The following is a 22,871-nucleotide window of genomic DNA, read 5'->3' as shown; positions in this document are numbered from 1 at the left end:
GGACATGCTCGTTGTCTGGGGGGGGCATGCTCGTTGTCTAGGGGAGGACATGCTCGTTGTCTAGGAGGGCATGCTCGTTGTCTAGGGGGAGTGGAATATGCCCCCCAATTATATACATAAATATACATTGGTGCCAGTGGATGCGTTGAAGGTATGAGCAGTGGCGTGGCCAGGGGGTGTGGTTAGGGGGCGTGGCTAGGGTGTGGCTTCTGTGGGTAAAAAAATCGCCGCGGCGCGCTTCGCGCGCCGCCATTTTTTCCCTCTTTCTCCTCCACAAAAGTTGGGAGGTATGCATTCTGGGAAAAACAATTAATTAATTGTGCTCAGTTCTCAGAGACCTTGTACACAGATATTGTTTATACTAATTTGCGGAGAAGAATAAGATAAGTGGACTCCAGAATCATAATATAAAGGACAGACTGGCTTCTCATTAAATGTCAAAGGGTATTAGCTGACAGGCGAGCAAATAGGTTACATAAAATGAAGTTTGAATCATGACATTAACTTGACAATGGTCAGTTTGTAAACCCCCCATATTGGATACTACTTGGTATCCATGATTCCTTTCACATTGTTTTACCTCCCTTCCCTTCCCCTCTGATACTTTTAATGTTATAAAAATCTTAATAAATTTAAATATGTAAAAAACTTGACAATGGTCAGGGAACATGGCCGCTGTATCTAAGATGGCGGACAGTAGTCAAGATGGCGTCCGAAACCAATCCCCTTAACAGTGGCCAGGGGGGTCCCTAGGTGCAAGGGGCATCAATTGCCAACTTGGCCATTGACATATTGCAGGATTGGCAGCCGAACAGACAGTTCGGCAAATTGATGCCCCTAGCACCTAGGGACCCCCCTGGCCACTCATATCCATGGTAATGCTAGGGGCATTCATATGTGGAGGCGAGGGGACGCAGTAACTTGCAAAACATTGTGTTGCCAGAATAAAAATGAATAGGTTTTAATTAACAGTAGGGCCCCGAAACAAAGTTCGCATCGTGGCCCAATGGACTCTTGTTACGTCACTGGTGACACCGTTCTTCTCTTTGGTTAGTTGGAGTACAAACATGACGTTTATTGGCTTCAAAAATCACACTGCGCCTGCGCCCCCATGTCTTCCTGCGTACACAGCTCGCCTTGTGCGGTCCGTAACGGTTTCCAGGGTGATGTCGCTTCCACTGTTAGTGGCCAATAAGAATGTAGTCACGTGCTCCTAGTGCGAACTTCGTCACAACTTTTCCTAAAGCCGATTGGTCTTTAGGCACGTGACCATGTGAGTGTGTTTCCCTTCTTCTAACCAATGAAGTGGCGCAGCTTTTTATGAATTGTGAGAGGAGCCGGAGCTGAGCTGAGAACCGAGTGCTGAGGATCGCTGGACCGATGAGCCGGGCCGAGGGCAGAGGAGAGGCGGTTGGAGCAGGTGTGTACGGACGTTGCTTCCCTGCGCTGTTACTAGATGTAGGGCGGATATCGGTGTATGGAGCAGTGTGTGTCTTGTGTCTGCTGTGTGATGGGTAAATGTAGGTATATAGTGCAGTGCATCCTGGATCTGTCTGCTGTGTGATGGGTACATGGATGTGTATAGTAGAGTGCACCTGGATGTGTCTGCTGTGTGATGGATACATGGATTTGTATACTGCAGTGCACCTGGATGTGTCTGCTGTGTGATGGGTACATGGATGTGTATAGTGCGGTGCACCTGGATGTGTCTGCTGTGTGATGGGTACATGGATGTGTATAGTAGAGTGCACCTGGATGTGTCTGCTGTGTGATGGATACATGGATTTGTATACTGCAGTGCACCTGGATGTGTCTGCTGTGTGATGGGTACATGGATGTGTATAGTGCGGTGCACCTGGATGTGTCTGCTGTGTGATGGATAGATGGATGTGTATACTGCAGTGCACCTGGATATGTCTGCTGTGTGATGGATACATGGATGTGTATACTGCAGTGCACCTGGATGTGTCTGCTGTGTGATGGGTACATGGATGTGTATAGTGCAGTGCACCTGGATATCTTCTGTGTGATGGATACATGGATGTGTATACTGCAGTGCACCTGGATATGTCTGCTGTGTGATGGATACATGGATGTGTATAGTGTGGTGCACCTGGATGTGTCTGCTGTGTGATGGATACATGGATGTGTATACTGCGGTGCACCTGGATGTGTCTGCTGTGTGATGGGTACATGGATGTGTATACTGCAGTGCACCTGGATCTGTCTGCTGTGTGATGGGTACATGGATGTGTATAGTGCGGTGCACCTGGATGTGTCTGCTGTGTGATGGATACATGGATGTGTATAGTGCGGTGCACCTGGATGTGTCTGCTGTGTGATGGATACATGGATGTGTATACTGCGGTGCACCTGGATGTGTCTGCTGTGTGATGAGTACATGGATGTGTATACTGCAGTGCACCTGGATGTGTCTGCTGTGTGATGAGTACATGGATGTGTATACTGCAGTGCACCTGGATGTGTCTGCTGTGTGATGGATACATGGATGTGTATACTGCGGTGCACCTTGATGTGTCTGCTGTGTAATGGGTACATGGATGTGTATACTGCAGTGCACCTGGATCTGTCTGCTGTGTGATGGATACATGGATGTGTATAGTGTGATGGATACATGTACAGATCACCTCTATGTGTACTGTTGTGATGAATGAGACACAAATGAGGAGTTTCCTACATAAAATGTCCCCATGCTGGGCTTATAAAGGGGTTGTCCACCTATCCACCTATGTTGTGAATAGACGCTACCCTAGTCCCTGCCAGGTGCCACAGTGACTACTGTAAATGAGATACGTCTCTATGGCGGCTTCAAGATTGCTGCTGTCTCCACCTCTGCGCCATGTGTTGCATTTTCTGCTAGCATGGCTATTATCCACCTATAGATGTGACTTATTTACAGAGGTACCTATGGCATTTGCCAGAGGCTTCTCAACGAAAGTTGAGAATAGGGAATAAGTTGTAGCCAGGTAGAGGATGCTGTGCAATGCTACTTTGCCGTACCCTAGAAATGAATGACGTGGCCGCACGCCTACGTGTCAGCTGATCCATCAGATTGATGGATAAGGAACCCCATTATCACAAATAAGGCTCCCAGGGCACAGGCCCTAATACCCTGTTTGGGTAAGGTGACTCAAATAATCTAGAAAACAAATTCGGTAACGAAAACTTGATTACTAATAACCTAACCATTAATCTTAACAGAGAACAACCATTGGCCCAAATCCACCAGCTATAAAGTGACAAATCCCCACTAAATAACACAGCAACAGTCCAACGACTTGATAGTTACCTTAATAATGGAGGGAGTGGGGTGCTAGTCCATAACTTAACTTATGAACCTTGTGGTTTGTCCTTAGGCTCGTCTGTTGGAGGTTGTTTGAGCTTGACGTTGTGAAAAGTGGAGATGCAATCTCATAATGATGCTGGATATGGCTGTAAGTCCTCTGCTGCTCCGAAGAACACATGGATGAAAGGAAAAGAAAATGGACTAAACGCTCCAAAATGTCCTCAGCAAGGAATGTCAAAACCACAGAATCCTCCAAGAAGTAGACTGCCAATTCCTTCAAAAACTAAGGAACCACCGGATTTCCAGAAGCTGCACCAGTCTTGGCAGAACCAGTTTCATAAGGTGTGGGAAGACAAAATAGGAATTTACGCTTATTTTGTATTCCATTAGTTCCATGTTGCAGTGAAGACCATTTTGCTAATAGAGGTTCAAACCACTGTGGCCTTTCATCATTTACATTGCTCTCTACCGCGCCCTATTAGGGGTGACTCTGCTAGCTTCATCCCATTAAAGGGGTTGTCCGAAGGTATAAAATAACCCATTGGTGCCCGGGATGAGAAAGGTAAAAAAAATAAACATTTACTTACCTTCGTACATCCTGGGTGTTTGCTGCATAATCCTGCAAACACCCACCGCTAACACCCGAAATCGGTGCCAGCACTAATTGCGAGTGTTAACCATATAAAAACCTCCTTCACATGGGTGCTGCCATCTTGGTCCGTATGATTGCTGTGACAACCGGGAGACTCCCAGGCTTGTCATTCAGCACCATCTATAACAGTAAGCCACTATTATAGATCCTAAGGAAAATACAGTAGTATTGCAGTATATGTTAGGATCCCTAGGCGGGGGGCTGGGGGGTTTAAAGATGCAGTAAAATAAGAAATTAAAAAAAAAGTAGAATTTTTTTTTTTAAAATAAATACCTATAAGTTCATATCACCCCCCTCCCTTAGAACTGATAAACAAAACAAATCATAAACAAGCATCGTCATGTCCCAAAATGTATAATGATAATATAAAATGGTTATTCCTGGCGGTGAACCTCGTATCAGAGAATAGCAGCCAAATGTCCAAAAAGCCACTTTTTCTCGAAATTTGTTCTGCAGAATTTAGGCCCTCATACAGTAGTGTACACAGAAAAACAAAGTTATGGATTTTTGAAAGTGGGGTTTGAAAAATTGAAACCTAAAAATAAAAAAGGGCTGTGCCCTTAAGGGTTTAAAAGGAACCTGTCACCTACTTTTACGCCACTAAACTACTAGCTCACTCAGACAGGGGGGTTAAAAAAAAAATCTAGTATTTCCCTTTGTATGCAAAATCTCACCCTTTTATCTATAAAAATTTGATTTTTTTCCAGCGATGAGTCCGGCTTAGGGACTGAAAGGGGAGTGTCACTTTAGATGCCTATATCTTGGGCTCTGCAGAACTGCTGCCATCATATAAAAGATGAGAATCTTATCTTTCAAATAACATCAGGTTCTTTGATCTTAAGAAGTGAAGATAGGGGAAGTTAGTGTCATAGTTGGGAAAGCAAACTGCAGATTAAGATTAACTGCCTGTATCTCTGACCCCTATTCATCAATTCATAAAACCCAATTTTGGACTAAAGCTAGGCTGGAGGGGTATGTCTCTGACCCCTATTCACCAATAAATAGGTGTCTAAAGCTAGGCTGGGGGTGGCTATATAATTTCTGATGCTTGGGTTCTGTACTAACTGGAACCAAGCTGTTGGTAGAAGAAAAGAGACAAGACTCATCTTTCAAATCATATCAGAGAATTAGACGTGTAATTGGATCTTTATCTGTAGCTCGCATTCCCAACTATGTTTTTATCTTCCTGTGTGTCTGGCTCTGTAGCTCACAGAACCACAATTCTGATGCGATCTTAAAGATGAGATTCTTGTCTTCTAATATAATGCTCAACTGTGGCTCTTGGTGAGATATTGGTATATATGTGTCTAAAGTGCTTGTCCCCCACCAGCCTCTCCGGTAAAAAGAAAATTAGTTTTCAGCTCCTTTTAATGTGGATACTGGAAAGGATATGCCATACCCTACCTGTAAGTCTAGAGGGGTAAAACCTGGTGACCGGTTCCATTTAAGTAGTTTTTATCCTGCATCCTATGCAGTTTTTATGCGTCAATGTCATTGATGCTTAAGTTCCTAGTATTTTGTCTAGGTTGCTGGAAGGTCTTGCTACATAAGCATTTTAGTTGAGGATTTGAAGATTCTTTATTTCGGTAATCATTTACCTTTTTGTCTGTTCCTTTTTTATCAGGGTAAAGCAGTGAGAAAAAAGTCATGCACTCGCCCCCAACCTTTCAACTTTTCTCAAAAGGGAGATTGCTCTCAAGTAACCTCAGATACAGTAGTGTCTACAAATCCTCAAACAAGTCACAGAAGAAGGGAACCATTAGCTGAGGTCACTCTTGGTCAGAAACTTCAAGAGTCCAAGGATGCTGATGTTAAAGGTAACAAATATACTGCTCTTCAACTCGTTTCAGAATCTTAAATACCTGTAAAAATGGCTAAAGTAAGCAGCTCCTAGTGCTACCACAGATGCAGCAGTGTTACACTGCCAGCATTATCGGAAACCTCTGATAACGCTAGCAAACACTGCCCTGATGTACTATAGAAACGCCGGACCGTTCTGTAATAGTGCATATTATTTTTCTTAAAAATTTGTGCCATTCCGGCAATTTTAGAACAGTTCTGATATCTGTAAAGGAGAACAAGCTTGTGAGTCCTAGTTCTACCATCAGTTTCACCGACTAAACTACTAGAGATGAACCTGCTTTATCTCTATCTCTATTTAGTGTTTTATTCAGAGAAAATGGTGCACTGTTATGTGTTCCAGTGATTGAATCTGTTATATACTGGTTTATTTTTTCCTTTTTAGTTGGCTCCGATGAGTTTAAAGCCGATCCCGCAGCTTTGGCTAGTATTCTTTCAAACGCTGGCGTACCCATTGCTGCTATTGGGAAACTTAGCTTGGCTCAGAGAGTGCCCATGAGAGCTTCATCTATTGCTCAGTCAACCAACAACTACAAGAACACGGTAAATGTCAATAGATCATTCTGGATGCTTTGATTCGCAGATGTTTTCACCCACGTAGAAGTGCAATTTTTAACAATTATTTTGTAAAAGGGAATCTGTCTGCTCCATGGCTGCAAATAAACTGAACACAGATTGTGGATGTTGGGTGGTTTGCTCAATCCTGACCTCAGCATCTTAATGCCCTCAGCCCTATCGATCACTGGCCACCATTAGACTCTATGGGTGATATGTACTTGGGATCAAAGCATGCATAAAGGTCCGGCAACTATTACGCTCTATGCCTTTACCCTTTTCATATTGTGGATAGGGTGGCAGCTTCCCACCAGTGTGGTACTTGGGTGGGTTACCTTCCCCACACCTTTATGTATAGCTTTGTGTATTTTGAACTTTTTAAATGTCAGGTCTTTTGTTGTGGTCTTTTATTATATTTTACAAGGTTTAGTCACCAGAGGCGACAGGGCTTTTTTCCTATGAGAACTGTCAATCTGTGGAATAGCCTGCCTCAGGCACTGGTCACAGCAGGGACAGCAGAGGGCATCAAGGAGAGCCAGGTGCCTTTTACAGCTTTTGGAGTGTGGAAAACAGAAATTGGAGTTGTGGTTTTGGAAGGGTTTAATTGGTTGACTAGTCCTATTTCTTCTGGGTGAAAACTCAGTTTTTATGATGAGGGGGAATTCTTCATCAACTTCTGTATTTCTAGTTCTATGCTCATGCTTGGCTATAAGATCTACAGTCAGTACAGAGAACCCTCCCCCTCCCAGTCATGAAAGGAGAGATAAATCTAAAAGAGAATTATGTGTTAAATGAAATGACTTTTTGGTCCTGTGGTTGTAGTTGCAGCCCTCTTGTGCTATAAAGGGGATTTACCTGTGACCGGTGCAGTATAGACTGTTCTTGGACGCATTGCACTCTGCACACACGTATATAGTATTTTGTATACAGGCAATCCCCCGGGTTACATACAAGGTAGGTTCCATAGGTTTGTACTTAAATTTAATTTATATGCAAGTCGGAACTGTATATTTACAATTGTAGTTCCAGACAAAATTCTTTTTTTGCCCTAGTGACAAAATTTTGCCCAAGTTTCAAATTTTTTTTTGCTGTAATGGGAACAAGGATTATCCATAAAACTTCATTACAGACACCTTACAGCTGATCATTGCAGTAAAGCATCCAGAGAGCTTCACCAGAGGTCACAGTGGGCAGAGTGGTCTAGGGGTCATCTGTAAGTTGGGTGTCCTTAAGTAGGGGACTGCCTGTGTTCTGTAATTTTCTTTGTTTGTTTCCTTATTTATGATTCTTATTGCATATTTCTTTGTTTGAAGATGGTCAGAAGTTCTATGTATGATGTTCTGAGAAGCAAGCCAGCATCTTCTAATCTAGACAGGATTTCATATTTCTCCAAGATGCAGAATAAAGGTAAGTGGAAAGGACCTTGTGGTTTAGGATGATGTATATACTTGGCTAACTAGAGTATTCACTTCCAGAGTGTGGTTCCTGGGCTATGTCCCGAGCTACATAACATGGTTATAAGGAAGATGATCCAGGAATTAAAATTTGTTTTTTAAAACAATGGTATAGGGAGAGGTGACAGATGCCTTGTGAAAAAGTATAAGGGATATATTATTTGTAACATTTTTGCGGTTACAAACCTTGTCTTGTCAGTATAGAGGTGCATATGCACATGGCCGGGAGAATGGGGCAGGAGGGGTAAGCACTCCTCACCCCTCCCCTCTCCATGGAAAGCCTGGGATTGTGACCAGGTACCATAGACCTCTATATGGGCTGTGACAATACGATTGTGTGCATGAGGCTTAAATTCTCCCTTAAACCACACACAGAACCTGAACAATGGTGAACAATGCATATGCAGGACACAGGTGAATTGCATATAAGTATACAAATTGAATGTTTTAACATTGCAGCCATAAAGAGGGAACCATTGAGGCTGCCACGTGGCCCTTGCATTGTGTTTACCAATGCATTTCCATGGAAATGTATGCAATCGGTAACCAACACTCAGTGTCTTGCATTGTCCATGGAAACGCATTAACCGCACCCTAAGGGCTAAAGGCAATGCATTTAAACCATAGTTTTTGATGAAGTATTTAGGATGGTAGGTTCCCTTTTAATAAAAAAGATGTTGGCCGGGGATTTGGATTCTGTACCAGGGAACGCCATGGAAGATGCATACATAGCGTTATAGTGTGTATGTGATGGTATTACTGTCCTTTCTTATCTAGTCCACCAGCAGTATAGTATCTCTGCTTATATGTACCAGGCTGCCCAGCAACATTTACATGTGCGATAAAGAAAACAAGTCTGTTGTCATATTTTAGTTGCTGTACTAGTAAGAACTAGTAGACGAATAATATTTCAGTCTGGTGTTTTTTTTATTTTTTTATGTAGATGTGAACACTCAAAAACCTGTATTTGGACAAAATTCACTTTTGAAGAAACCTATCCCTGACTGTAGGTTAGAGGAACAGAAAGCCTCCAGCCATCATGAAGAGCAACAGTCACAAGTTAGTAATCTTTTAAAATGGCAGAATTGCTAAAAAAAAAATATATATATATATATATATATATATATATATATATAACTTTAACCTGAAATTATGGGAGTATAATATTTTCATAGGAGAACCCAGTATTACAGCAGATGAATCCGCCTCCGGTGCAAGCCTCGGGTGTGACATCACTGTCCCTCAGGAGTCATGAGGTCACGGCTGTGAAGTCCCCTCCGCTTCCTCCAGTCACTGAAGATGGAGACCCCTTTGTATTGCCAGCAGATAAGTATGTGCCTTACTTTACATCTGACTTTATAATGTGTTACAGAAAAATTTTTAGGCTTCCTGAAAAGTCAAGTTGATTTTGAAATAAAATATCATCTGGATGTCTGTCATGCGGTACCCCTACCAATCATCTGCAATCACCTAGCTACTACACGTTGCAGAGCTGTGCTTCTCGCTCTGTTCTGAGGGCTACTTCTAGCCATAGAGTCAGTGGGACACCAATCTGATGTTGATCTATCCCCAAAATTTGTCACCTGTAACCTATAAAACTTCAAAGATGGGCATGTGTTCTGTTAAAGTCCTTAATGTGGTTGAGAAATGGAAAGGCTTTAATTTGGCATAGGGGCACGTATGTACGGCATGTTCTCCCACAGACGGCAATGGCTGCATGGAGTGATATTGTAGTATATTGCATAAGCTATCAGACCCTAGAGTTCACCACTATAAAGAAATGGTTTGCCCACATTCAGTTCTGGGCACCAATTGTGGTATTAACAAATCTGTGGGAAGTGATTGGATAATTGGGTATATTCATATATTTTTTTTTGTCCCCCCCTCCCCCCCCTTCCCCCAAGGGTTGAAAACAATACATCAGAAACGGGATCTCCTACAGAGAAAAGTGATTCCACAAAGAAGACCGGTAGGAAACCTTTTCTCTCTGAGCCTTCAAAAGTTCTCCATAATTCTGCCATGTTTGATAATTGTCTGACCTCTTCCTTTCAGGTGCCGCTCCTATAGAGTTTAGTGCAGATTCCCAGGCATTAGCCAGTATACTTTCCAATACTGGAGTGACCATCGCGAATTGTGGAAAAGTCAGCTTGGCACAGAGGGTCCCAGTGCAGGCTAGAAATGTCACTGTAAAGACTGGTACGGTAAGTGGAAATGTAGTCTTAAAGGGGTTGTCCGACTGTAATAAACACTTACATGCTGGGGAGGGCTTTTTTTAAAAATAAATAAATAAAAAGCTTGTACTCTCTCTTCTGGTGTCCCACACCATGGTCTGTTGGAGCTATGTCCCTCTTCGTTTAGAAGGTCAGGAAAGCTCCGCTAAAACAACTTCCGTTTCGGCGTGACACGCCCACCCTTCCCTGTGTCCCAGCTATGAAGCCCTGGAAGTTGTTGGAGTGGAGGTTCCATGCCCCTGTAAACAAAGAGGAGTACAGCTCTGACAACCACGGCACGTAATGGAGGAAGTGAGAACAAGTTGTGTGATGGCTTTCTCCCTTTTTCACATGGCTTAGCTACATGCTGAGAGCTGTATTGCTCATCACATTACCATAGACTTTTTCCACTCTGTATTATACAAGCAGTTTACCATATTGGATGGGAGATCTCTTGCAGCATGTAATAAGTGGACTGCTATTCACCTAATACCTAATGCGGATGTTTTACCCACATAGAGTTGTGAAATATATCTGTCATTTTTAGAATTGCATCCAATGAGAATAAAATTTGCATTCACATTGGTTTTAGGTATAAAAAAAATCACTCTGATTTAAGTCTGTCTCAGATCAACTTTTCAAATTCTTTATCCATGTGTTTTCAGACCTCTTCAGGCTCCGTCGTAATGCAAGTCACAACACCAAAACCTTGCTTTGGACGGATGTCTGCCATGGCCGTGCCAATTAAAGGTGAGAATTTTGCTTCTGTACTTTTTGGCTTAATCTATGGGGTAGACTCTACTCTTAGTGCAGTTATCATTCTGGGGGGATGTAAAAATGTCATGCGGGTAACCCCTACATCTCCGCGAGATGCCATTTAGTGATGTTTGTACCATTTTATTATTGATTCTACTTTTAAAGAGAACCTGTCGCCACATTTTTCACAAATGCAGCTTGAGGCAAGTTCTCATCGAGCCCTAATAAAGGACCCCCTTCTTTTAGATAAAAATTGTTTCTCTCAGATCCCCATATGATCAACTTTATATATACTTGTTATCTATAGCAAGTCGAGGTGGGCTGGCCTCCTCAGGCTGAATCTAGAAGCTCATCCTCATGCTTTCTCAGCATGCAGCAGTAATGTCATGTCACCAGGGTGACATCATCTCTGGTCCTTTAGCCTCCTAACATTAGCAAACTATACACCATGCATATATCTATTCTCATAAAATCACAGCATCCCTGCATGGAAAGGAGTAGAGGATCTAGAAATCCCTGGGTACCAGGTAAAATTTAAAGTTTGACTATATGGTTATCTGAGGGAAACTGTTTTTAGCTCAAAGAAGGGTGTTGGTTAATAGGGCCCTACGGGGACCTGCCACTTGCTGTATTTGTAAAAAAATGTGCTGACGGGTTCCCTTTAAGTATTTGTCTCATTGGCTAAGTGCTTATAGGTGAGAACTTTTCCCACAAAACCCATTTGTACATGAGTAGTTTTTGGTTTGCATTCTTGGCTTTAGCCGTTAAAATGGGGTTTTCATCTTTGTTATTTATGACCTAGACTACGTCTAGACTTCTGACCTAGATTTCCTCAGCTATTTTTGTCTCTTCCATAGACCTGGAGGAACGTCACCTCTCCATTTCACCCTTCCCCCAAATCTATATTGTTTTGTTATCATGATTACACTGTAATTAAATTTAGATTTTTTTTTGTTTAATATACACCATTATAAGTATTTTTTTCCTTGCACTATCTGATCAGATGTAGCATTCAGTCCTTGTCGAGTTCCTAAGACACTGATGTCCGACACGTCTTCGAGTGGATCCGCTAAGAGAGTTCAGCAGCTTACCTCCTCTGCTATGGTTTGTACCATTTATTACCGAAAATGTATTATAAGTCCTGTTACATCCTATTGGTGGTGTCACATTTCATTCTGATGTGAAAAGGTGTCCACTGGTTCCTGTCAGTCAATAAAATGGTGTAATCTAAAGTGATATGTAATGGGTTGCAAGTTCTGTTCATATAGTTTATGGACCGTTTTGCACCGCAAAACCAGAAGTTGATTGTACAGAGATAAAGTATGATAAAAAGATTGGAACGTTTCTGTGTTCAGAATACAATGTTGGTTTTGGCTTCTGGATATTGTTATATAATACTGCCATATTATTTGGCCTGTATTAAATAAAAATTGCTACAAAAAAAATTTCCCCTCCCACAATTGGCCAAAAATACAAAGGCTGCCATGTAAAAACAATTGACACATTGCGGATTGTCATGCGGACAATCCACAACCGATATGCACGTTTTTATTTGGATTTGTCATTGCGTTTTTCATGTTCTGCATGTGTTTTTTTTTCCTGTTTTGTTTCACCTGATCTAACATCATTTCAAGCTAAAATCTGCAGATTTGATGCAGATTTTCACTTTACTCTCCCATAGAGTTCAATAAAAATAAAACTGAATGCAAAAATTTGAGGGCTCACAAGAAATGTAACACAATCAAATCCCATTCACTTTAATGCTACTGTATTAAGCAGCTTTTTTTCCTATTTTCCGCATGGCATTTGCGGCATGTTGGCGGTAAATTTTGGTTGAAATGTTTTTCTTTTGTTTATATAAAAAAAAAAAAAAATTAAATGAAGAATTCCAAATTATCTCCTTATCCGACAGATGGTTTTACCATCCAAATTAGTTACTAAAGAACATTCCCTGTACTGCTTTGTGTTTAGAATTTTGTAAATGTCTTAATATTTTATTACAACGCCACAGTGTAACCCCTTACCGACATGTGACGTAACAGTATGTCACATGCTGAGTGCAGGTGCATGGAGAGGGCTCACGGGCTGAGCCCTCTCCATATCCGGTGTAAGTGTTTGCTGTATAAAGTTTAAAAAGTGTTTTAAACCGCAATACAGCGGTTTAAAACACTAACAAAAATAAGCTCCAGCACCAGCTCACCCTGAGCTGGTGCTCGGTATTTCCATCTGAAACCTTCCACTACAAGTGGTAGGTTTCCTTTAAAGGTACTGTGTGGGTTTTTTTTTTTTTTTTTTTTGAGGGGCGGAGGGTTGGGGTCACTGGTGTCAGGTTTGCCTTTTTTTGTAAATTTTGGAGGAAAATTAATGTATGACTCGCAATCCGAAAACTTTTTCATTATAAAGACGAACTGAAACCTCATCAGTAAATAATTATTCATCAACAATGATCAATATGAAGTTAAGCCTCTGACTGGGCTTCAAGGTCATCCTGTGACTAGAAGCTGCTGTGTGCATTGGATCATTGTCCTCCTCAAAGACTGAACTTCAGTGAAAACTGCTGAGGAAGTTTGTCTCTCGTTCATTTAATGTTCAGTATGATACTTTTCATCTAAATGACTCTGTCTGATAGTACATGCTAGGATGGGGGTTATCGTGGAGATACTGTTATTTAAGTGGGTAGTCTACTTCTATGGCTTTGCCTGTACACCTATTTAATATAATCTAATTTTTTTTTTTTATAAAAAAACTTATAAAATCTTTTTGCATTTTCAATTCCACTATAGACAGAGGCTAGTACAACTGCATTTAGTGCCATGTCCATGTAATAGGATGTGCATCAAGCCCAGCAATGTTTTTTCACCAGCGGTCAAAATAATTTCATCACTTTGCCTTCTGTACCTCAGGATTAAGTTGTTTTTGTTTTAGCTACTAATTTTACTTTTTTCCCCCACCTCTTGTAGAAGTTCTCTCAGCGATCTACCTCAAAACAGCCATTTTTTCCCAAAACGCCTCGTGCCTTGGCCCTGGAGATGGCAAATAAGAAACTAGAGACTGAGCTTTCCAATACCCGGGTAGGTTTTAATAACCACCTACATTTAGTAATGGACTTGCTATGCGTTTGATGGTTGGATCTCAGTTATCTTAGTTTTTACTCATATATTTTTTTTTTTTTAAATATGTAGTCTTCAGCAAGGTCGACGGTGAAATGGGCCGATGAGCTTTCTCCTTCTTTATCTGAGACTCTCATTGAAAATGAGCCCAAAATGGTGAGTACAACAGTAACATTTACACCCCCATCAAAAAGAGTTTGGAGTTATTCTGGCTTTTTAAAGGTAACAAAATTGTCAGAATTGGTCATCATAGCCGAGATTTATAAGGCTTAGGTTTTTAGGCTTTCCAAGAATGAAAAGTTTCTTGGATTAAAGGGATCCAAACTCCCCTGTGATGTAACTTGACATGCCCCAGGTCGCAGTTCCACCATCACTGTGGTCTCTGGTTCCTCAGCACTGTGTCAGGAGATTTCACTTGTTCTAAGTAAACCATTCTGCTGTGCTTCAGAATTGGAAAACCCTGTGATACCATACAGAGAATATACATTGTGTTTTTTTTTTTCTTCTTTTTTTACGCCTTATATGTGGTTTTTAAATTATTTTTTTTTTTTTTTTTTTTTTTTTAATACCATGGGTTGTGCCTTAGTTGAAGAGTCGTTTGCTTAAGGTGTGTAGTAAAAAAAAAAAACTTTTTACATAGGACGCCAACATATAGGTGGTGTGATTGTTGCATAAAGGTGCACCAAATGTATAACCCAAGTTGTGCCACTTTAATAAATATGGTGTATCTGTTCACATTTGCCAAATATCGGATGAGGTTAGTATGCTTTCCTCCAATTTTCCAAATTCTGCAAGACCTTTAAAAATGACTGGCAAACCAGCAACCAGATTCCTTTTATTTCTGTAGAGACACAAGACTGACACCTTTTTAAGTTTTAATTCCTTTACTTTTACTATAGGAACAGGTGGCAGTGCGGTTGTTCTTAGATGGCGAATGTCCAGGAGATATGGATATGAAGAAGGTGAGACTTTGCTTTTTATTGCCCTGTTATTTAGTGTGATGGATTTTGGTTTTCTAATCGGTTTTCATTTTTAAAATGTTTATTTTCTCTGTGATGAAGAGTTTTTGTGTTTCCATTTTTTGACTTCAAAAATCTAGAAGTTCTTTATTTTTACATATACAGTGCTGTGTGAGGACTTGTTTTCTGCATAACAAATTGCATTTATAGTGACTGTATGGTTAAATTCCGACAGCTTCGGGTCTTTGTATGACCAGGGGCTGTCATGTGAGCAGATCGCCGTTACCAGTAATGTCACGGAGAGCAATTCTCTTTACCAAGATGGTGGCGATCGCAATGTAAGCACCTGTGATTGGTGCTACAGGTGGTTGTTTGCTGCAATATGCAGCCAACACCCTCCTCAGGCTGTGAGTCCTCTCCAAACATTGCCTGACGACGTGTGACACAAAAATAAGTCACACATTGTTAAAGGGTTAAGATATGTGATTTACAGCTGTTACTGCTACTTCCTGGTCACAATCTATTAATGATTTATCCAATTGTCAGCAGTCACACATGTAGGTCCTTGTTTAGTCGTATTCTGTTGGCCCGTGGTTGCGGCACGGGACCAATCCATGGGATGCAGTAAACTAGTCTAGCCACAAGGTGAATGGCTGCTTCTTCTAGTAGTGAAATCATTGTATCATATCACCTGAGATTTGGAAGATGCTGGAACTTCCTCTGCCTCAATGTGATACATCAAGCGGTGGGAGTGCTGGGGGAGCAGGGTGAAGGGGAAACAGTGTAACAGCATGTAAACTACAGCACATAGAGGCTCTGGTAACATTTCAGGCTTATAAACATAATTTCAAAAATGGATTTTAGAAGGAAGGAGGCCATGGATTACAAATATAAGAAGATTACCACAGACAAGTGGCCCTGGTTTATGATGCTTGATTTTGATGATTGATTGTTTTTTTATATATTAAATGAAAAGGTAAGTAGAGTACATAAATAATTGTGAATTTAAAAAACACCATATATATCTGGGTACGCAACAGTACATATAATCAATGCTGGACAGAGTTGGTCAGGTATTCTTCTGCATCCCCTTCCACACTTTGTATATTGTGTTTGATGTGACATTGATGCATGAATTGACTATAGATTTTGCAGGGAACTTCTGGGCTCAACACCTCCCCTTCTTTTTATTTAGCCACAATTATTATTGATTAGTACCGTCCCTAATTCACTGCCACTTCTAACTACTATTGCATATTCTAATATACATGCATATATCAGAGGTGCTGTGTTCATAGGTTATAGGAATTGTACTGGCCCAGATCTTAAAACTTACTAGGTTATTGCTGTAGGTGCTTTCTCTAGTCATAGATCCTGCTAGCTCATGGCGTATACTGTGTATACGGGTGTATAGACCTAAATGGATACCTACCAAAACCTGTTCAAAGAAAAGCTACTCAAAGGGTACAGTTGACACCAGTGGTCAGATGAGGAACAATGAGCAGATCAAGCTGCTGCTGCTGTGGTTACTTTTACATATACCCAACTGGGGTTTAAAAGCTTATGACTTCACTTTAAAAGAAAGCTACCATTTGTTTTGTATGCATTATGAACTAAACATGCCTTGAGAATGCTGTAGCTACACTGATGCAGAAATATTTCTTGTTTAATCTGAGCTTAGTGGTTTTGCTGAAAAAACAATTATAAAATTATGATAATGAGGCTCTGTCTCTCCTGCGCCTGCCCAGGCACGCTCATCTTACCAGCCTTATCCTGCCCAGCATAGGCAAAGAATGCTTCATCACTGTGTTGTCCTGACAGGCAGAAGTAATCAAACGCTGCACCAGCTGCTGTGTATAAGTCATCCAACTCAGGTTGATAACTCCTGTCTGGACAGTTCAGGCAGCTCCTGCGTATGTGAAAGCAATGTGTTTATGTACGGCACCCAGCCTTCCCAAGATCCTGAATTTTTCTTCTTTAATTTTTTTAAATTTTGTTTTTGAGCAAAACTACTAAGTTCAGGGATACTACTCAGGTAAAGGTATTTTTGGTTCACAATGCATAAAAAACAAATGGCAGATTTCCTTTTAACATTTTGTTTTTTGTTGTATATTTACATTGGCTGGGTTATAGGCTCCAAGGTCCCCTGCATACATATGACTTAATAATTGTAGAATTTGGTCCGCCTACAGCCACCACTAGATGGCGCTTACTGCTGACACAGAATCTAGTAATAAACCTGTGTATTCCTTGTTGTTCCCTTCACCCACAGAATAAAATTAGCCATGCATGCATGTTTTTTTTTTTTTATTTCATATTGTCTATATAAATAACTTGCATTTCTCAACAGGAGCCTCTTGAAGAATCTACTGGCTTGAAAGAGCTTGAAGGCCTGGCAGCCAAGGAACAAAAAAGATTGGGGACAACTCTGCCCAGCTGCTCCATTAATAAGAGTGATGTAATTTCATCTGCTGGGGTGTCCCAGGACTTGCCTTTTTGTCTTGCTAAAGCGGCTGACCCTCCTGTGCAGTCTACCAGTATGGCGTCTTGTATGAAGACCTCTCTGCCACTCTCCTTTCTCTCCCATCCAGCAGTACAGGCGCTGCAGTGTCACACTCTGGGTAAGATACATTCATGGTTTGGATTTGGAACTCGACTCCTTTATAGAAAGACTGAGGAATATAAACACTTCAACCATGGTAGGAGCTAGCGAAAAAAAGTACTTGTCCTGCCGCAGCTCTGTTCTAGCGTAGTCACCATGATCTGTGTCTTGGTAGTGCCAGAAGTGTGTGTGTGTGGGGGGGGTTCACCGGCCCTGTTGTGGTCTCTGTAGAACGATTGCCATTCCTGGAGCCCTGCTGTGGCTACTGATTTATCAGCAATGGGTCCGATGTTCCCCTGCACTTCTGGGGTGGCTGTGAGTGACAGGGCACAGACCACTCCAATGATGCTAGAACCGGGAGCTGCAGTAGGATACCTACTCTTTATGTTACTTTTTTTTTCTCTTTCACCCTCCATCCACCGCCCCTGCTAGCATTCTCTAATGGTGCTGGGGCGTACATGTAAATTGTCCAATGCAACCACAGGATTTAAATGGCATTGGTTCATGTGTGTCACCATATTTGGTTTTGATAGATCACTGCCCCTTAATAAGGTTATTGGGGGGGCGAACTGTTTCTATGAGAGCCTCTGAGGCCCCTGTAGGGGTGATAAAAAATGAATCTATATTTGACCTTGCTGCAGTGTCTGAGCAAAATGCTAGCAAAATAATAATGATAAAATTCCCCATTATGTAGTAGGCTGTGTTTCCAGGTAATAGTAGTAGCTCGTACTACAGGTCTATACACATTGTAAAGTGAACTGCCTTGTTTTTGTCTTCATTCAGGTCCTTATTCTTTACCTGAAATTGGACGGTTGAGAATACAAGCTGCTGTGTCTGCCAAACAAAGGTTCTGGGAGACTTGTCTCGATGAGGAATGCGCTTTCTATACATCGCGAGGGGCTGTCAGCTCTTGTAGGAACTGCGTTGATCCTGTGTCCAGTTTCCTGGACAGGCAGGAAGATCTGGTGAGTAGAATACACTGTTAGTAATAACATGCATGAGATATACCCAGTTTCATGTTCTAGGAGAGTTCAGTATTCAACAATGTGTGACCATGTTGCTAAATAGTGTTGGTAAATTGTTAACTTGGGCTGAGTTCACACCTGCGTCGGGGGTTTCTGTTTCTCTCTCAATTTTGGGAACTGAGAATGAAAGTCCCATTGACTTTTGTTACAATAGCGGGAAAAAAAGATGCTGGCTGCTGCGCCATGTGACTTCACAGAATTAGGAGTTGTCGCCAAAATAGAATGTTTGTTTGAGTTTTCTTGGACTATCCGGGCAAACGTGCCGGTGCAAAGAGGGTTTGGCTTGTGAAACTCATCCTCATAATAAGAGGTTTTACTGGTGTTGGCGAGCCATTGGGCCAACTGGTTCCTAAGAGCAGGACTTGCCTGCAGCAAAAAGACACAAGAGTTTAGCAGGTACTAGAACACTGTGTAGGCTAAAGTGGGGTGTGAAGGAAGGTGTTGCCCATGGTCTTGTGATGTGATAGTGAGATAGATGGTTAACATCTATATGAAATGGTATTCCCACAAAGACAAGTTTCTTAAATGTACTCAGGATAACAAAATAACACACATGCTGTAATTCACAGTTATTAACAAAAATGCAGCATTTCACAGACATGTCTCTACCAGTCCTGATATACACAATGTCAGTTGCCCCTGGTTTCCGACTTAAGGATCGACACCCATCTTGTCTGACGCTGTGGAGCTGAGTTGTTCTGTGCTCCCTGCAGCGACCCCCCCACTTTCCAGGACACACACACACACACACACACACACACACACACACACACACACACACACACACACACACACACACACACACACACACACTTACTTTCTGCCATCACTCTTGAGGAGAGGTACAAGCTACAGGCAGATAAGTCCTTTGATCGTGGAGGGGGAGGAAGGCACATTAGATCTAACAGTGTGTGCAATATCCATCTCATAATCTCTGATCTGTCTAATCTCTTTCTATGTGTCAGATACTAGTACCATTTTCAGAAGGTAAATGAAAGTGTATATAAACCTGTACCCTGATAATCTAATCACATTTCAGCACACTGTATCTCACAGCCCTACAGGGATCATAATTTGTCTGATTAGAGAGGCCCGCCCAAACCATAGGATTTTACACTAACCATCACATAGGAGCTAAAACAGCAATAAAACTGAGGAAAATTGTAAAGAAATGGGTTGAAAATTATCTTTATTGTGTTATCACTAGTGGATTGAAATTTGAGAATTTTCTTTCATGGGCAAACCCCTTTAACAAAGTTTCTAAAACGTAGAAGGTGCCTGTGAATTCTTACAAATGCAATGGGCTTTAAAGTTAAACTGACAGGCTCCCTCACTCACACTAACTAAACATATCTGTGAAAACTGCTATCATACAGCAGCATAATGGTCCCTATATTGTTCCTCCCCCATGCCTGTAAAGTTCCACAGTCCATTTGTAAAGTTGACTTGCCATCTATGCAAATGACCCCATGTGAGTCCGATCATCGTCTTTCCTTTAAGATGAGTCCGGCATATTTGTGTTCTTCCAGTTCAGTCTCGCCTCCAGTTTCCTGATTGATAAGGGGTGTGCTTTCTCTTCAGCCAAGTCTATTCAGAAATGAGAGGTGCTGGCTGTGATGTGGAGAGAATTACTGAGAGAGGGGAATGAGGGACTTGATTTCTCTTCAGCAGGTCAGACAGCCAGCGCCTCTATTATTCCTAATTGGCTGAAGAGAAAGAAAACCCCTTCAAAATCACAAAGCTGGAAGAACATAAATATGCCAGACTCTGCTGATCAAACTCTCATGGGGTCATTTGCGTAGATGGTGAGTCAACTCTACCTGCACAGGGAGGACAATATAGGGATAGTTGTACTGCTGTATAACACCAGTTGTCAAAGATTTGTTAGTGATGGGTTAGTTTAACTGAAAGGGTCCCATTAAGAAATCCTGATCTTTTGTACGTAATGGGTGGGGCTGTGACCACCTATAAACCATGTAGCTCGTTCAATAATAGGACTATTAACAAACACTGTTTTTTGTTGTTTTTTTTTTTCCTTCTCTTTTTAGCACTTTACTCCTATTATTCCTGGAGAACCCTGACTTTTCTTGAAGACATCTTATGTAGAAAGTAGATTTTACTTGAAAAAAACAAAAATGCTGGTTGCATCATGCTGCCTGGACATGAGATCCCCTCAGAGCAGAAATGGCTTTCCTTGTATTCACAATTATTTAAAAAAGTTAAAATGGGCGCATCGTTCTGGATCTAACATTCTCCAGTACCTGTTACATGGTCGTTTTTATCAAAAAGAAGCCTTAAGAATCAATTCTCAGTATAGGTATCAACCCACCGCCCCTAATACCTGCTGTACTGGTGTTGCCAGAATTGGAGTGGAGTGTCCATCCTGCCAAGGATAAATTTCACTTCAGATTATATCTGTTTTACCACACAATTTAAAATGGATCCCTAAAGATAAATGCAATATTTTGTTTTCTACATTTTACTTTGTATTAATGTAAAATAAAATAAAAAACACTATTTATATTTATTAATCTTCTGAAGAAATAAGTCTTTTATTGCAGATTATAAATGTAGGCTCTGTTCACATTTCTATTTAGTGTCTGAATCCTCTTAACTTGTGATGTATATTTAATTGGGTTTCCATTGTACTAAAACACACACACAAACAAACAAACACATATACAAGCGGTCCCTACTTAAAGGACATCTGTCATCAGGTCTCTGTCACTATTTCTGTCACCTCTACCTGTTGGAGCAGCTCACAAGGATCCCATCCCAGCCTTTATCTAGTTATTTCATACATTAATCATTATAAAATCTTCTTTTCTTTATCATGTAAATGAGGCTGGTCACATGGTCAGAGGCAGTGATGTCACCCCTGTTCCCCCTCCCCTCTCCTCCCCCTGCTCATGTCTGTGTGTAATGTATAGTAAAGCATTGCTGGTGTTTGTGCTGCATCTGCTGACATGCTGCATCCTCCTAATATACAGGTGAGAGACACAGACATCAGCTACACATGAATCTGACATGTTCTGCTGTAACATGGCTGCCTGGAGCTGCTGTATCTCTCCTAAACACACACACACATGCACACACAGGCTGCAGGGGGCGTGGCCACCAGCACCAGGAAGCACATCATTATACAGCCTCACTCCATTATACCGGCTGTCAGTCATGCACTGGGGGTGTGGCTGTACCTCCCACTCATGAATAGAGTGGACAGCTTGAATATGCTAATGCTTCATTGGACATTTCACAGGTCATTTGCATACAGCTTTAGGACCTCATTGCTTAAGTTTACAGGCATGTAGAGGGACAATGAAGGGATAGAGGCAATGCTCTCTAATGGCAGTTTATGAAAATATATTTAGTTTAGGAGGGTTATTTTGCCTGATGGGTTCTCTTTAAGAACACCCGACTTGCAGACCACACCTTGATAAAGACTGGTGAAGCTCCCTGGATGCTTTTCTATTGTCCCAGATCAGCTGTAAGGTGTCTTTATTGAAGCTTTATAGATAATCCTTGGTCCCATTAGAGCAAAAAAATTGTCACTGGGGCAAAAAAAAAAAAAAAGTTGTCTGGAGCTACAATTGTAAAATATAGTTTTGACTTGCATACAAATTCAACTTAAGAACACATCTATGGCCTTGCAGCGCTGGGGTCCTGGGTTCAAGTCCCACCCTGGTCAACATCTACAAAGAGTTTGTATGTTCTCAACGTGTTTGTGTGGGTTTCCTTTGAGTCCTCTGGTTTCCTCCCACACTCCAAAAAAAACCCGTTGTGAGCCCCATGGGGACAGGATTGGTATGATTTGTGCAGCGCTGCATAATCTGTAGGCGCTATATAAAGAATTATTATTAATATATAAAATATAAAAATTTTACCCATAACTTTTTATTTTTATTTACTCAAGTATAAGCCAAGTTTTTCAGTACAAAACTTACTCAAGTCAAGAAGTCAAGTGTACTCTCCTTCCGACGCCCCCGGCAGGTCCTTTTCTATACAGCGACTTTGGTCCCGCGCTGTCCGTCGCCAGAATCGTGACATCTGTCGCTGACATTCTACTATGTGCTCTGGCATCGGCACACACTATGTCAGCGAGCGGCGTGGGGACACACAGCCAATGCCCGAAGCATCGCTGTATAGAAGAGGACCTGCCGGGGGCGTCAGTAGGGGAGTACACAGTTTTTTTTTTCCTACAGGCATTATATTGGGGGCAAGGGATGGCAGGCCATATACTGGGGGCAGGAGCTGGCAGCCTAGATTTACTACAGGGGGCTGGTTGGCTATATACTACAGGGGGCTGGCTGGCTATATACTGGGGGGGGGGAGGCTGTGATCAATGCATTTCCCACGCTTGGCTTATACTCGAGTCAATAGG

At 41.6% G+C, this 22,871-nt stretch overlaps 1 protein-coding gene across 2 annotated transcripts; it reads left to right on the top strand.

Moving 5' to 3' along the window:
- The first annotated feature begins 1,117 nt into the window (after positions 1-1,117).
- On the top strand, positions 1,118-21,017 carry TROAP (trophinin associated protein). Of its 2 annotated transcripts, none has more exons than XM_072135116.1 (17): positions 1,118-1,420; positions 3,378-3,649; positions 5,584-5,776; positions 6,205-6,362; positions 7,688-7,781; positions 8,772-8,887; positions 9,004-9,158; positions 9,733-9,797; positions 9,881-10,029; positions 10,704-10,788; positions 11,798-11,898; positions 13,755-13,865; positions 13,977-14,060; positions 14,804-14,866; positions 17,214-17,484; positions 18,249-18,430; positions 20,159-20,264. In XM_072135116.1, exons 2-17 carry the CDS (start codon positions 3,425-3,427, stop codon positions 20,198-20,200), a joined length of 2,094 nt encoding a protein of 697 aa, XP_071991217.1. In that variant the 5' UTR covers positions 1,118-1,420; positions 3,378-3,424; the 3' UTR covers positions 20,201-20,264. The 2 variants fall into 2 exon arrangements, with proteins under 2 accessions (XP_071991217.1, XP_071991218.1); XM_072135117.1 differs by lacking the exon at positions 20,159-20,264 and adding an exon at positions 20,539-21,017 and having other exon boundaries at positions 1,119-1,420.
- The last annotated feature ends 1,854 nt before the right edge of the window (positions 21,018-22,871 follow it).

Source organism: Engystomops pustulosus, chromosome 2 (genome assembly GCF_040894005.1).
Source record: "Engystomops pustulosus chromosome 2, aEngPut4.maternal, whole genome shotgun sequence".
In the NCBI taxonomy this organism is placed as follows: Eukaryota; Metazoa; Chordata; class Amphibia; order Anura; family Leptodactylidae; genus Engystomops; species Engystomops pustulosus.
This window is presented reverse-complemented; position numbering and strand designations above follow the sequence as displayed.

What these genes read in the sequence shown, in the direction of transcription:
- TROAP (XM_072135116.1), top strand. Translation starts at nt 3,425, where the DNA reads ATGCAATCTCATAATGATGCTGGATATGGCTGTAAGTCCTCTGCTGCT. An exon ending in ATGAAGAGCAACAGTCACAA is followed by an intron (nt 8,888 to 9,003) that starts GTTAGTAATCTT and finishes ATATTTTCATAG; the next exon opens with GAGAACCCAGTATTACAGCA. An exon ending in TCACTGTAAAGACTGGTACG is followed by an intron (nt 10,030 to 10,703) that starts GTAAGTGGAAAT and finishes ATGTGTTTTCAG; the next exon opens with ACCTCTTCAGGCTCCGTCGT.